Below are 16,269 nucleotides of genomic sequence, written 5' to 3' on the forward strand. Positions count from 1 at the left end.
CCCTTGTTTAATGAGACAGTAAACTCTAATCAAGAATGCCTCATTCCACCAGATAAGTGGGTGGAGCATTATGGTGGCCTCTATGCTGGAATAAATAAATAATCTCTTGTGATTCAAAGTAAACCCACTCAGGTAGGAAAGATTAACTTCACAGAAGAGGAAGTGTTGGAGGCCATTGAGTCCACGGCACATGAGAAAGCACCCGGCCTGGATGGGGTGCCGGCAGATCTTTATAGGGCAGATCCGCATTTGTGGGCAAAGGTTTTAACTGCCGTGTTTAACGCAGCCACCATAGTGGGCTCCCCAGTGTCCTGGGGCAAAGCAGTTATTGTCCCTATATTTAAAAAGGGTTCAAGAGAGGATCCGGCGTGTTATCGGCCGATATCTCTCCTGGACTCAGCAGCAAAAATCATGGGGAAAGTGGTCTTGGAGCGGCTGACAAACTGGTTGGAAGAGAATGCTGTCATTTCAGACTTGCAGTTCGGGTTCAGAAAAGGAAGAGGTACTGTTGGGCAATGCCTCAACTTACACCTCCTCATAGGGAAGTATACGGTCGCAAAGCAGGGGGATTTACATCTAGCCTTTATGGATTTGTCCACTGCGTTCGACCTTGTAAACCGTCAGAAACTCTGGACTGCTCTGTCTGATATAGGTCTAGATCCCATACTGATATCCTTCCTAGCCGATATTCATAAAGACACTAGCGCTGCTGTGCGTTACAATGAGAACGGGAGCTTGACGGATGCCTGGCCAGTAAATCGAGGGGTAAGGCAAGGATGTATCCTTGCTCCTCTGCTGTTTACACTTTATATAAACAAGTTGGGTGAAGCCTTAATTTCATCAAGTAAGGACATCCCGAGAGTGGGCCATAAAAAGATTCCTGCGCTATTATACGCAGATGATGCTGTGTTGATAGCCAGGACGGCAAGAGGTTTACAATCACTTCTAGATTGTTTTATTAGTTTTATGGACTCTTTGGATTTGAAAAGTAATTTAAAAAAATCACACGCTATGACGTTAGGCAGCAGTCGGGCGAAAAGGGCATCATTTGTCTGTAAGGGCAGGAGCTAAGTAAAATACCTGCCTTCCCATACTTGGGTATTGTCTTTGACGATAGAAGATCGTGAGTAATGCAAAGCTCATTGTAAAAAAACACATTAGTGAAGGACACAGGGGCCCTGTTGGGCTTTGCTAAACGTTTAGGTTGTAAGCCAGTACCGGAAATCATGAAAATTTATAACGCCAAATGTTTGCCCATGGTGTTGTATGGGAGTGAGGTGTGGGGCTATACTAAATCTAGTGAGATCCAAATGGCAGAAAATGTATTTTTTAGAAAAGTCCTATCGCTCCCTCAATCTGCAGCATCCTTTAACATTCATGAAGACTTGGGCGCTGGTTATATTTCTGACCAGATTGCTGTGGCACCGGTATTAGGATGGCTTAGAATCTGGTCACAGCAAGCTCCGAATCTAAATCAACTAATCATTCAGGACTGTTTGTCCTTGGAAAAGGCCATGGCTATACCATGGATCCATTATATTAAAACTCAAATGGAGTCAATGGGTAGCCTTGATTTGTTTACAAACCCTAGGGCCTTAAGTAAAACTGCGATTAAGGCAGTACATTTCAGTACTTAAATAGGTTGATGGTCCTAAGGGAAGAGGAGGAATTAGCAAAACCATTGGTCAGAAACTTTGTTATGTTAAGCACAGGGAGAGAGATCCAGCCGTACTTAACATACATAAATAAGCCTTTCCATTTGTTTGTTCTGCAAAGGTTCAAACATGGCATGCTCCCATGGTTGCTATCTTTCCCCCGGGGGTATGCCAAAAGTGGCTCTTTAGGGCCTTGCCCATGTGATAACAAATCAGACCAAAATGTCCTGCATATGATCTTTTTCTGCGAGTTCTATGTACTGCAGCGAAAGAAATTTATCTTGCCACTGCTAAGATGTTGTAATTTTGAACAGGTCAGACCAGCTCTGGTTTATTTACAAACGCTTGGGTCTTCTGCAATTTGTTTCGGGGTGGCGAGTTACATTATAGGGGCTGTGAGATGCCGTAAGAAAATGCTGCCACCCTAATCGCCCCCCTCTGCCTTTTTATGTTTGCAGTGCAACAGAAAGTTTTATTGTAACGACAACTGGATGCAATGATTTCTGAAATATTTATAAAAAACAATTAATTTTCCATTGGGTGATAAACTTTTTATTGTGTTTTTGTACTTATCAATTGTATAGCACTTTAGATTGTAATATATTTAGTTGTGTTAATTATGATACAGTAATGTGATTAATTGTGATAGAAATTTTACTGTGTATGCTTTGATGGTTTTAAAAAATTTTAACCGAATAAAGCCAATTTTTGACTTTGACTTTTTTTGATTACTGTGAGGGTACCAGTAATTCTAGAGGCAGGAAAATAACAGTGATAACTAATTTTTGGGAAGTAGCATGCGATGATCGGTGTTTCCAAACCGAATCCCATACATTTTCACACAGGAATGTTGACTTGTTGCTGTATTGTGTCACTCATGACAGTTTTTTACCTGCTTAATGTGCCTATTTCAGTGGCTCATCTGTTGTAACTTAAAAATCATAAATAAAGATGTTAAAAAAACATACAATTGTATGTGAATACAAGTACAGATCGCTAAAAGAAAAGAGGATATGACACGTGATATGGTAATGCAGGCAGATAAAGCTTAGTAAGTATGCACTCAAATATTTATGGTTATTTGGTGAAGAGATATTTTTCATTACAAACATTTAGAAAAATAAAGTGTGAAAACTAAGAAAGTGGACTCGGTGTATTTATATTTGTAGCTATTGTTCGAGCAGGTAAGTGAGTTTCGGTTATGTGTGAAAATAGGCAGGAGCCTCATTTAATTTTTGGGCTTTTTTCTGCAAGGGAAGTAATGGAAATTGGCTTGATAAGGCCATAAGATAGGTTATGGGGTGGGACCCTGTAATACTACAATTGCATTAATGGGTCTGAGTTCCCATATTGTCTCTCTAGGTTGGAGCACCTGCTCCCCCTGGACAATAACATTCCTGCTGTGAAGCCCTTTAGTCAGGTCTTTTCAGCAGTGTTATTCTGACATCAAAATGAAGTGTATAATGATGTTATACATTGTCAGACCTGTCATCCTTGGCGTGGTATTCCACCAACTGTTTTCCTTCACCCATCCTGTTTGCTGAATTCATTTTTACTGACTTTAGGTGCTTGTGCTGTCTCTTTCAAACATGTAAAATTAATCTAAACCTAATTAGCATATTTAATTTACTTCTAAATACCGACTAAATTGTACTACCAGTGCTCAGGGACTGTAAATTAAACGATACCACTGGGCCTGAAGCACTCCTTGTGCACCCACTAAAGTAGCACTTTAAAACATGTTTCAGGCTTGCCACTGCATCATGTGGTGCAGTTTTATACTGCCATTTTCACCTGGCAAAATACACCCTTTGTCCGGCATCAACCGCCCTTTTAAATACTTGTAAGTCACCCCTAATGTAGGCCCTACAGGTTCAAAAGGCAAGGTGCAAGGTGTTTAAATCGTAGGACATGTGTACTTAAGTGTTATATGTCCTAGCAGTGAATAGCTCCTAAATTTGTTTTACACTGTTTATATTATCCCATTGACTAACACTGGGTTACCTTATTACATTTAATACGTGTTAACTTTAGATCAGGAGCACTTATAAATATACTGTTTATTTTCAAACGAATTGTAATTATACATCCTCTTTTATGGTGGAGTGAGATTTTAAGTTACAAGTCTGAAAATTCCACTTTTAGAAATTGGTATTTTCTTGTCCCAACTAGCTATGCTTTTCTGCTAGTGTCCTGTGTCACATTACTGTAACTGTCTCTGCTGTTGGGGTTTATGTATTGATTCCATACAGTAATGCAAAAGGGGGTTAGGTGCCTAAAGGACACACTAAGGAACCTGACATAAGGCCTGCCCTGCTTTTTGTCACCCCAGTCAGTTTGGAGCCTTGACGAGGGAAAGAAAATTAACTTTACAGACCCAGTTGTGGAAGTATTACAGGGAGTAGTCCTACACAAAGGCTGGCACCAGGTATAAATATAGGTTCTCCAGTGCCACTCATCAGAACATTTCTGGACCTGCAGAATTTTCAGAAGAAAGGCCTTTAGCCATCAGGCCTTTATGAGTGAGACAACAGATTTTAAAAATAATTATTTTCTGGACTGGTAGCCAATGCAGAAAGCGTAGTGAGGGGGAAGATGCCGTCCTGGGAGGTAAATTGCAAAATGAGACGGGCTGCCAGAGGACTGCCCTTCTGCTTTAAGGACTGCCTTGCTGTCCAAAGAGGGAAGACTGGACCTACCTACCTTGCTCCAAGACTACCCAGTGTGACTCCAAGGATCAGATGTCTGACTTCCTGTGTGAGTTACAGAGACACAACAAGCTTCAGGGGCCTCCATGCAACATGTCAGCTGGGCAGCTGCAACTAGACATGCAACAGGACCGGCCTGATCCCTGCTTCTGGTCTCTGCTGGAGAGTCCTGATCCACAAGCACTGCCTCCCAGATCCTGGACCTTTGCCTGGCATCAGTGGAAGCTCCTCAAAGAAGAAAAATTATAAACCCTGAATTTGAAGCTCCTTGCAATTGTAAATGGGCCCATTGGTACTGCCGCTCCTTGACAACTGTCAACGAGAAGCTTCAGTGATGACCGAATCTTCAGGCTACAGAAACGAGCATTCGCAATGCTCAACCTGATCTCTGTGCCGAAACCCTCCTCCTGGTGGTCTCCCGCAGTGCAAACTCTTTGCGTCAGACTTGAGAAGGTAACTCTTCATTGTGACTAACCTCGTACTTGTCCCTGACCTGCGCTCTATCACGGTTGGTCTGAATGTTTTACTTTCTTCCAGTCTAGCGTGAACAGAAGACCGCAAGTGGTGCTTTGTGCTTCTAGGTGCTATTTCACTAAAATGTTTACATTTGGACATCTACAGTACTACTTATTGGAATTTTGTCCATCTGGTATCATTTTATATTTTTAAACTGACTCTATTTTTCTAAATTGGTTTGGGAATTTTCTTGTGATGTGTGTTCACTTTATTGTTGTTTGTGTGATGCATAAATGCTTTACACATTGGCTCGAAGTTTGGGCTTTTGTGCCAAGCTAGCAGAGGGTCAAGCACAGGTTAATTTAGTGACTTTTGTGGTTCACCCTGTCACTGTTGCTTGACTAGGGCTTCCACCCCTCATAGCCAATACCCCAATTTCTTACAAACATGGACTATTGAATTTCCTCAGCATTCCCCATGATACCATACTTTCCTATCAAGTGAATGAAGCACTCTACACTCTTTTTAACCAATATCAAACTGGAAACATCTGGTTTTAATCAGTTGCTCATGCAAGTCTACACAAAACCCCAGTGAGGCTCTAATCATTGGGTTTTTTTTTAATCTACTGTAGTGTGGAGACTTAGGGTCTCTATCGCAAAATTCTAATTTAATTTGAAAAGTCTCAGAAAAACAAAATGTATGTTTATTTCTTTTCCACACCGCCCTCATTAGTCTAGGCTGCCTTGCAATATAAGGAACAACTCCTCCAATGTTTGGACAACATTGTAAAATGTTTAATCCAGGTCATCAAAATGCTATTTTGCCACTCTCAAACTTGAAGGAAATACTGTTGCAAAGATGGCCATTGACTAATTTTCAGTTCCCCTTCTTGTGGTCTATTTGGACTTTGAATTACTGACCTTTGCTATAACTTGGGATCTGCTAAACAGACTGCAGGCAAAGTGCACCCATTACACACTACCCCCTACTGTTGGGCTCAGTACTAGGCCTGTTAAAATGTTATTAAAGCACTGTGTTTAAGTTTGCAGTATTCATGATTATAGAAATCTTATCTCAAAATGGAGTTTGTCCTGTTAAACATAAATCACTTAAACTTAGTCAATTCTGAGCTACTTATTTTGGTGGTATTCATAAAGAAATGAATGTGTTAGCTGAACTTTCCACAGTTATCTGACACTTCAGTGTTAAAACTTGTTGCAATCCACAACTTTTGACAGTGTTCCTGGGGTACCTTGGTTCCAGTGGGCAAAGGAGATTGTATAGTAGTCGTTAGCTGCCGAGGGGAACTAACATACAAGGCTATTTTGGATCAAAAATAATTACTCACAACTAAGGCCTGATTTGGTGGACGGGTCACTTCATCACAAACGTGATGGATGTCCGTCTGCCATATGTTAAGTTCATTTTTAATTTATAATGCGTGTAAATCACCCCAGGAGGGGTATCTCGGAGCCTGGCAGGATACTGGTCAACAGAAAGCAAGGAATTTTAAGAGCACTGTTTTCAGTAATTTTCTATACCTATAATGGTCAGTACACAGGTAAACCTGTGAAGGCAACTCGCTCCAGTAAAGCGGGGCAAGATATGAAAAGGGCCTGCTGCGCTCCGTTTGGGATTTTCTCACCCATGGAATGGTGAGTAGTGCAATGTCACAAGCGAGTAAGAGTCTGACTGGGCAGTAAGGAATGAGTTTAACAGATAGATAACTTGGGCCTTTAGCCATCAGGTCTTTATGAGTGAGACAAAAGATTTTAAAAATAATTATTTTCTGGACTGGTAGCCAATGCAGAAAGCGTAGTAAGGGGGAAGATGCCGTCCCGGGAGGTAAGTTGCAAAATGAGACGGGCTGCCGTGTTCTGAATGACTTGCAGCTTGGATAGCAATGTCTCATTTGCTGGACCCAGAAGTGCTCTACCATAATCCAGTCGGCTAATCACCAGAGCCTGAAACAGGGGTTTCCTCACTGAGAGAGGAAGAAAAGGAAAGGCTCTCCTCATCAGATGCATCATGTGAAAGCAGGTACCTGTAATCAACAGGACCTGATCTTTCATAGTGAGCGATAGATCCAGACGAATGCTCAAGTTCTGGACTACTGCTTTAGGAGTCGGGTCATGCCTAGTTCTATGGGCCACCAATCAGGGTCCAAGAGCCGTCGGACCCTACCAAACAGCATAATCGCTGTTTTATCAGCACTTACCTGGAGTCAACTCTCCGACATTTATGCAGCAATAGCTTTCATTCCGGCAGGGAAGCTGTCTTTCACTTTGGTTAGGTTTTTGTCAAAGGAGGTTAGTAACTGTGTATCATCTGCATAAGATAATATTTCAAAGCTGATTCCTTTGGCAATCTTGGTGAGGGGGCAACATAAATACTAAAAAGCATAGGGCTCAAGCACGAGCCCTGAGGCACCCTCTTATCCAATGGCATGGTGCATGATTTATAAGGACCCATAGTAATAGATTTGGTTCTGTTGGTAAGAAAGTCACCAAACCATTGTAAAGCAGTGCCGCATATATAAATCTCCTGCAATCTTAGGAGCAGCTTAGAGTGAGAGACAGTATCAAATGCTGCGGACGGTTCCAACAGCACCAGCATGGATGACTGATTCGCATCGAGAGAACACCTGATGTTGTCAGTAACTGCCAGCACAGTAGTCTCTGTGCAACGTAAAGGTCTGAACCCAGATTGTGATGGATCCAGATGTTTGTTCACCTCAAGATATTCCACGGGATGTTGATTTACTTGTCCCTCCAATAGCTTGCTGTGCAATGGAAGCACCGAGATAGGCTGATAGTTGGTTAGGTTTGTGGGTGCCAGATTGGTCTTTTTCTGAACCAATATCACCTGTGCCGCTTTCCATGCAGATGGCATTTTCCTAGTATTGGCTGATAAGTTGAATAGAGAGCAGATCACCGGGGCAAGCTGACTGGAACTAACTGCACAGATTATAGGGAGACAGATGTTGACGGGATAGCCAGATTTGGCTGAGGCAAGCTCTTTCTTGATTGGCTCTGTGGAGAAATCGCGAAAAGTTCCAAAACTGGAAGCTCCATGAGAGGAAGGTGCATCAGTACTTAGCACCTCACATGCCTGGTTAGGCGCGCTTAGAAAGATTAGATATATCACATTGATTTTGTCCTCAAAGAAATTAGCTGATGAGCCACATAGGGCCTGTGATGCATGTATTTCTTGGGAGCAAGCACGCGTGCAAGGGAAAGCTGTAAGCACTTCTTTAAATAGTTCTTTAGCTGAGTTCCCAGCCTGCTCAATTTGATTGGAAATATAATTCTGCCTGTAAGGTGTCAATAAGTGAAAGTTTGATATTGTCTTTATACACAACTGCTTTACCTTCACCTGTCCTCCCTACTTTGTCCAGCCTAAGCATGCAGTAGTTGTTTGGTAAAGCAAGCGTACCAGCCAGTAAAACGGTAGGGGCAGATATACAAGAACTGGTGCATCTCTGCCTATTTGCAGAGATGCACCAGTTCATTTGCATGGCAGAAAAATAGCCTTGCGCCACCATGGATGCACCGCATTTATAATGCGGCGCACCGTGGCGCAAGGGCAGACAGATGTGTGACGCATCTTTTGTCAGAAAGGCAGCGCATTGCTGGAGTCATGTCGTAAGCACGACGCAACTGCAGCAATGGATAGGAATGCCTATTCCGACCATGCTGCATCACTCCTTATGCCTGCTTCAAGCAGGCCCAAGGTTTTGATGCAGTGGCATCATAAAAGTCAATCAGTGAAATCTTGTAGATGTCACTGAGTCACTTTTACGACGCTTCCTTGCGACGGAACGCCCACCCTCCATACATTATAACTCATGCAGGTATAATGTAGCACAGGGCTTTACAACATGATGCATCCCACTAGATGTGTCATGTTGTAAATAAGTTGCATCGTGGCTCATCATGTATGACGTCGCTGCGACACAGAAGTGATGCAACGGCGGTGTAAAGTTGGCGCAAGGGGTTTGTAAATCTGTCCCCCCGTGCTTATTAGATAATCGTGAGGGAATAAGGGAAAGCTTGACAGTTAAAGCGCAGAAGATAGGTTGGGTATTTCAACCATTCGCGTTCACAGATGAAGAGAGACATGGCAGGGAAGAGCTTTTCAAGGCAGTCTTCCTTGAGTCAAACTACCAACTCAGTCTAAAGGGTGGGCAAAAGATAGGAGCCTAGCATGGGTGGGATTCCCATTAACATGAAGAAGACGGTCCTTGATTGGTTTAGAGAAGTTTGGAAAGCCCAGCAGGGAAACTGGTCGTGATGTCTCTTCCGCCATCTTACAAAACACAGGCATGGTGCTTCATGGGATTAGGTCTGCCACATAACACTGGAAGTAGGGAAAAATATAGCAGAGAACTGTGGGGTGGATTTTATTGTGACAGGTTTCAGGGTCACTATCAATCGTTGCTGAATTACCCCTAAAATATAAGGTTCCTATCCCCTCATATTCAGAATTCTGCAAGAACGACGGAATACAAAATGAGTCTGTGGATGGTATACTAGTGTCACCTGAGGAAATGTCCAACACTGAAGAGGTTTTATGAGCAGTTCCAGGAGAAGCCGCTGCTGTTGAAGTACTCCCCTGAAGGTTGAGAGGCCTAAGGAAAAGAGTTGCCTGCAGGCCTGGTGGGATCTGGTCTTTTTGTCATTGGTCCTAAAGAGAGTAGATGCCAAGCCTTTCTCCTACTGGAACATACAGCTTGATGGGAGTTAGGTATATCTGGACCACCAGCACAGATGTCACATTTACTTGCAGCAGCACATTTTGTTTTATTGATGCATGTGAGAAAGAGTGTTTAAAAGTTATTATTATTTCTGTTTTTACAAACTGCTTTGCTGTCTTTCAATGTTTCAAAAATATTGCATGCCTGCCCTCTAGTGGTTATTTTGGAAAAGCACAACCATGTCACGGCTATATTGAAATGTACGCATCAGAAAATTATGTTAATACACAAAAAACAAATATCAATGCGTTTTTTGAATCCCTCCTATTTTCTTCATTTGATTTGTTTCAGTTTTGAGCCATTTATTTTGTTTTCATTTTAAAGAATTTGCTTTGTAAAGTTTTACCTATTTATTATTTTACTTTAATGTTGTTTTGGTACTGCTCTGCAGGTATGCGTTTTCTCTCAAGATGCCAGTCTCTTACATCTGAACTATAAAGATGAAGAACAGAAATCCGCACAATCACTGTTTAACTTTGTGGGAGCTCAGCCACAGCTCACACCACGATTGAGGCCTCTCTCTCACTGGTTATCATTCCGGTGTTCTATACATACTCTATTCAAGCCCTTCATGAAAATGTGTAGTGTAAATTGTTAAGTAGATTTTTAAGAACAGTTTCAGGTAAAATGCTCAAAAGATTATAAAAGCTAAAAATGCCACATGCTTTAACAAATATCAGCATTGTTGGTTATACATATACCTAATATACTGGCACATGCATCAACAATGCCATTCGCGATTCCTTAATAGCGAAAAATAAGGATTCGCTAATAAGGAATAGCAAAAGGCTATGCATGTAGAAATCGCTTACAAAATAGCGATTTCTAAACATTCCTTAATTGCTACTCGAAAATTGTGAGTCGCTATTAAGGAATACCTCCCCATTGATTCCTATGGGCCTAGAGGCCCATAGGAATGAATGGGAGGACTTTCTCAATTTGCTAATCTCAATTAGAGAATCGCAAATTGCTCATGCTATTTCAAGGGTGCCAGGGCGTCAAAAAGACACCCTGTTGCACCCCTGAAATCTGCATATGAATACATCTTGCACACACACATGCCCCAAGGGCATGTGTGTGTGTAAAATGGAACTTTGAAAAATGCACTTTAGTGCATTTTTCAAAGTTTTTGCAAATTACCATGAAGTTCAACTTCATGGTAATTTGCTCCCCCTATTAGCGAAATCGCTAATTTTTAAACTTTCATGCATTGCATTTGAGGAATCTCAATTTGGGATTCCTTAAATGCAATCGCAATTTAAGGAATCGCTATTTAGAGATTCCTTAAATAGCGATTTTTGCATTTGGGATGATGCATCCCAAATGCTAAAATACCGGTCGCAAAGGGGCAGATTCTGCTAATCTGCCCGTTTGCGACCAGTTTTCTCGTTGATGCATGTGGCCCATAGTGATTTCATCTTTAACATGTTCCTCCTTTATAGGCATTGCGCGAACAGTTTGTATTCAAACTTCCAATTATAATAAAACACATTGACAAAAACAATATGTTTGGCATTTGTATACTGAGTACACTAAGAGACATACCACATATAGGTATAAATTCACCAATAGAGCATGCACACATGCATACCAACACACACATCAACAGACACACACTAGGTCCATCAGACCTACAAGCTTCAATACAAATAGACTAACAAACACATAGGTACTAACCCTGGGCAGAGTAGCACTACGTGGAACTCCGCGAAGTGGGAAAAAAAACTCTGTCGCAATACGCGGAGCAACGCAAGCGGCGTAGTTCCATAGAAAAATGCCGTTCGCGGTAATTGCACAGTGCCGGATGCTTGTCTATACTGTGCAGTTATTGCGAACGGCACCTTGCACAGTGCAAGCGGTCCCTTCTTTCCTTTTCTGCTGCTCAAGTAGATTTTTACTCGAGCGACAGCTTTCACAACGCGAATGGGTAGTTTCTCAACGCGAGCGGTCGCGAGCATACACGACCCCTCGCGATGAGAAACCTGACCCACCTGCGTTGAGAAATCATGCTTGGAGGTTTATTTTCCATGTTCGTGCACGCCAACTTGAGGTTGACAATTGCGAACGAGGAAAAATCTCACATGGAGGTGGATGTTCCTCGCTCGTGTTTGCCAACTTGACGTTGGTGAATGCGAGCGAGGCAAAAACTCCGCTCCGCTGCGCGAAGCAGAGTTTTTCAGAATCAGCTGGCTCTGCGTAACGCGGAGTGTGTAAAACTCCGCAAACTCCGCTACCCACAGACCCAACCGTTATACATGACTATGTTTAGCAGTGAGAGTATGGGGCTATTCATCAGCAGAACAGAGGTGGTTGAACGTGAAATAAAGGCAGATGGCACAGACTAATATGATACAGGTGAGCTAATGGTGATGTGCAGCAGAGGAGAACAAGGTGATGCAGGAGTATCCTCCACAAAGGAACACTTGGTGATGTGCCTCAGAGGAGCACTGAAGAAAGGTGTTTTTTCTCATAAAAGCACTAGGTGTTGTGCACATGCACATGGATGGTTGGAAAAAAATTGCAATTCCTCTCAATGACAGTTTTACCCATTTAACCTTTTTCACTGAAAACATATATTTCTTTTAGGTTCTAAGTAAGAGGTTTCTCTTGAGTCTTTTAGGTTGAAGCCTGCCAGACAGCACAGCTGTCTGATTTGCTAAATACATCTTGGGGACTTTCCGAAAGTTGATCTAGGAATACATTCCACCTGTTGCTTGTAACTCACATTTTCTTTTTTTAATTTAGGTTGTCACGCTTGATTGAGTTCGTCCTTCCTGTTGCCCAAACCTTGTTTACTGTATTATTCCACGAACTTGCTTTCTGTAAACAGCCCTTTAATTCTTGTTCTTATCTTGTCACGGTTGTTGTGCATTCAAAGACAGAGCTCAAATGTCATGCTCTCTCTTCCAGGGAGTTTGGTATTTCTTTTTCTTTCTCTGACTTCAAAGTGAGAGAATTTACGTGACATTCATGCTGAAAACCCATGTAAGAGGAGAGTGTGTAGTATGTTTTTTGCTAGATCACAACATTTTTTTTAACTGTGCTGATGTTTCATAATGTTTCAGAATGAATACAAACGAAGGACTTTTTTGTAATTCTGAAGTGTGGTGGAAACAAATTTTTGAATATGATCAAAAAATATCTATACACTAGGTGATGACATTTGCAAACATTATTGTGTGCAGTAAAACAGTATTTCGGTGCAAATGTAAGGGTCATTTCAATTGAAAATGTGTTGTCTGTAATTGTAGTGTGCTACCACAGTATGCATACTCCACACTACACCACTACACTCCACTCTATGCCCTTCCACTCTAAGCCACGCCACTCCATTCTATGACATGTCACTCCACTCTCCGCCCTTCCACTCTAAGACCCTCTGTGACACGACACGCTACTGGCCTCCACGCCATTCCAATCTATGCTACTCATTCCATGACATAACATGCCATTCCACTTTACGCCCAACAACTCCACAACGCCTACCCCACTCCACTCTACCCCACTCCAGCATACCTTGCACCACTCTAATCCATACCACTCCACTCCAATGTACCCCAGTCTACCCACCCCACTCCACGTCTCTACAATCTACACCAATGTACTTCAATCCAATCTACCCTACTCCACTTCACCCAATCTATCCTACTCCACTCCAATCTACCTCACTCAAATTTACCCTCCCCTCTCTACTCCACCCAAATCTACCCAACTCCACTCCAATCTACTCCACTCTACTCCAATCTACCCCACCCCAGTTTACCCACCCCACTCCAACACCACCCCAATCTACCCCACACCACTTTAATCTAACCCACTCTAACCCAATCTACCCCACTCTAACCCAATCTACCCCACTCCACTCCAATCTACCCCACTCCACTACAATCTACTCCACTACAATCTACCCCACTCCACTCAATCTAACTCAATCAACCCCACCCCACTCCAACCCAATCTATCGCACTCCACTCAAATCTACTCCATTCCAATTTACCCCACTCCACTCCAAACCTCCAATCTACCACACTCCAATCCACCTTATTTTCTCCACTCTACCCCTAATCTGCCCCACATCACTCTACCACACAGCACTCTTCTACCCAAATCTACCCCACTCCACTTCACTCCAATCTGCCCCACTGCAGTCTACCACCCTCCACTCAAATCTACCCTACCTCACTCTAATCTAACCCACTCCACCCTAATCCTCCTCACTCCATTGTACCCCGCACCACCCCACTCCAATATACCCTACTATAATCTACCCCTCCCCATCCATCCCACACCAATATACGCCTATCTACTCCACTCCAATCTACTCCACTCCAGTGTACCCCACTACACCCCATTTGCCCCTACCAAAACTGCAATCTACCCCACCCCACTCTACCCTACTGTACTCCAATCTACCCATCTCCACACCAATCTACTCCACCCCAATCTACCCCACACTCCCACCCCGATCAACCCCAGTCCAATTTACCCCACTCCATTCCTGTTTAGCCCACTCCACTACAATCTACCACACTCCACCACAGGGAGTTCCATATTTTCCAGCCCACTCCACTCCAATATACCTCAATTGACATCACTCCACTCCAATCTACCCCATTCCAAACTACCCCACACTATCTATCTCACCACAATCTAACCCACTCCAATGTACCCTATATCAGTCTAATCTACAGTACCATAATCCACACAATGTATCCCACTCCAATCTACCCCACTCCACCCTATTCTACCCCTCTCTAGTCCAGTCTACTTCTCTTCACTTTAATCTACCCCACTCCTTCAGTATACTGCACTCCAGTCTTCCCCAATCTACCGCACTCCACTCCAAACAACCCCAATATACCCCACTCCAATCTACCCCACTCCACTTCAATCTACCCCACTCTACTCTAATCCACCCTTCTCCACTCCAATCTACTCATATTCAACCAAATCACCTCCATTCCACCATAATCTACCCCACTTAACCACTCCAATTGATTCCCAATTTTTTCCACTCCACTCCAATCTACTCCACTCTATCACCAATCTACCCCACTCCAATCTAACCCACCCCATCCCAATCTACCCGACACCACTCCAATCTGTCCTACTTCCCACCACTCTAATCTGCCCCAATCAAACCCACTCCAAACTACCCCAATCTAACCCCACTCCATTCCATTCTACCCTACCATAATTCACCCAATCTACCTCACTCAAATCTAGCCCACTCCACTCCAATCTACCCGATTCCACTCCAGTCTACCCCACTTTGCTTTAATCTATCCCGATCCACCCCAGTCCACTCTTCCCTAATCTAGCCCACTCCACTCCAATCTACCACAATATATCCCACTCGACTCTATCCCAATCTACCCTGATCTACCCTACTCCTATCTACCCCACTCCTCCTCGATCTACTCCACTCCACCCCAATCTACCCCATTCTACTCTACTCTACTCCAATCCTTCCCACCACACCCCACTCCACACCACTAACTTTTAGCCATGCGGAACAGCAGCCACAGTGGTGTACAACATGGCTAAAACACATTGGCAAAGCATATAGCTCTTGCATAGGCGAGACCTATTGGCTTTGCCAATGCTTGTTAAAAGATATTATCCACTGTGTATAGGCGTAAAAGATGTAGTGTAGTAAATATTTGTAATGGACCATTTGAAAGATTTAAAGCTTGCTACTTCAGCCTATGTTGTGCTTGATTACAGTATCTCCTCATTTTATTTTCCACCAGCATCAAACCAGAAAAATATCACATTTTGTTAATGGAATACAGTAAATCAGCACAAATGCATTGCTGAAGCATGAATCTGGCGGTTCAACCATTTGCAAAATCAACAATCTTACCTGTTACACAAAACGTCTATGTTATATATTAGCGCCACGACATTTCCGCATATATGGTTTGCAGCATAGAAGCCTTCATACCATAAATAAATTGCGAGTCATCAGTTGAGTCATATACAAGCAACTGAAAAAATAGGTCAGGTTTCACGTTCTACTCAGCATACTCGTTCCAGCGCTGACTTAATGATTTAAAACAAGTTATTGATTACATCGACTAAACATAACCTTATTTTTTCTCTTTTAGCTTGTTCTTCCTTCATAGACATCGCTGTTGTATGTGATGAGTCGAACAGCATTTACCCCTGGGTAGCAGTAAGAAACTTCCTTGTAAAATTTGTGCAAGGCCTTGATATAGGCCCGCAAAAAACACAGGTAAGAACAGTAATACTATATGCTAAAAAAATGTGTCTTCAAATTCAAAACCACAAAATATGCAACGATGACAATATAATATGGTGTGTGGGGGAAATGAAAATATAGAACACATTGCATTTAGAAGGAAATATATGGCTAATCCCATGTTTAGCATTCACTTCCCAGCACTGATTTATAAAAATATTGCCCATATTCTGCTGACAAGGCTGGGGTAAATTATTTTATGAACCTAACAGCTAGAGTAGGGGTACAAGTCAGATGTATGGCAATCAGGGCTGTTAATATGCAAACATGTCACTGAGATGACTAGTTGAAGGTTGACGAAAACCTACAACTCAACAGCGAGAAATAACCCACAGATATATCAAAGGAGCAAAAGAATAATACAAAATTGCAACTTTACGCACCTTCTTGTTCTGTTAATTAGGAGTGATTCACTGAGTAAGGTGG

General features: G+C 42.6%; 1 protein-coding gene across 1 annotated transcript in view; it reads left to right on the forward strand.

The window, feature by feature from the left end:
• Positions 1 to 16,269, forward strand: part of ITGA2 (integrin subunit alpha 2) — a 596,388-nt gene that overhangs the window by 254,373 nt on the left and 325,746 nt on the right. Inside the window, exon 6 of the mRNA XM_085631250.1 lies at positions 15,689 to 15,816. Coding sequence (XP_085487376.1) covers positions 15,689 to 15,816 — 128 coding nt within the window. The remainder of the gene's footprint in view (positions 1 to 15,688; positions 15,817 to 16,269) is intronic.

Source organism: Triturus cristatus, chromosome 2_1, assembly GCF_964204655.1.
Source record: "Triturus cristatus chromosome 2_1, aTriCri1.1, whole genome shotgun sequence".
In the NCBI taxonomy this organism is placed as follows: domain Eukaryota; kingdom Metazoa; phylum Chordata; class Amphibia; order Caudata; family Salamandridae; genus Triturus; species Triturus cristatus.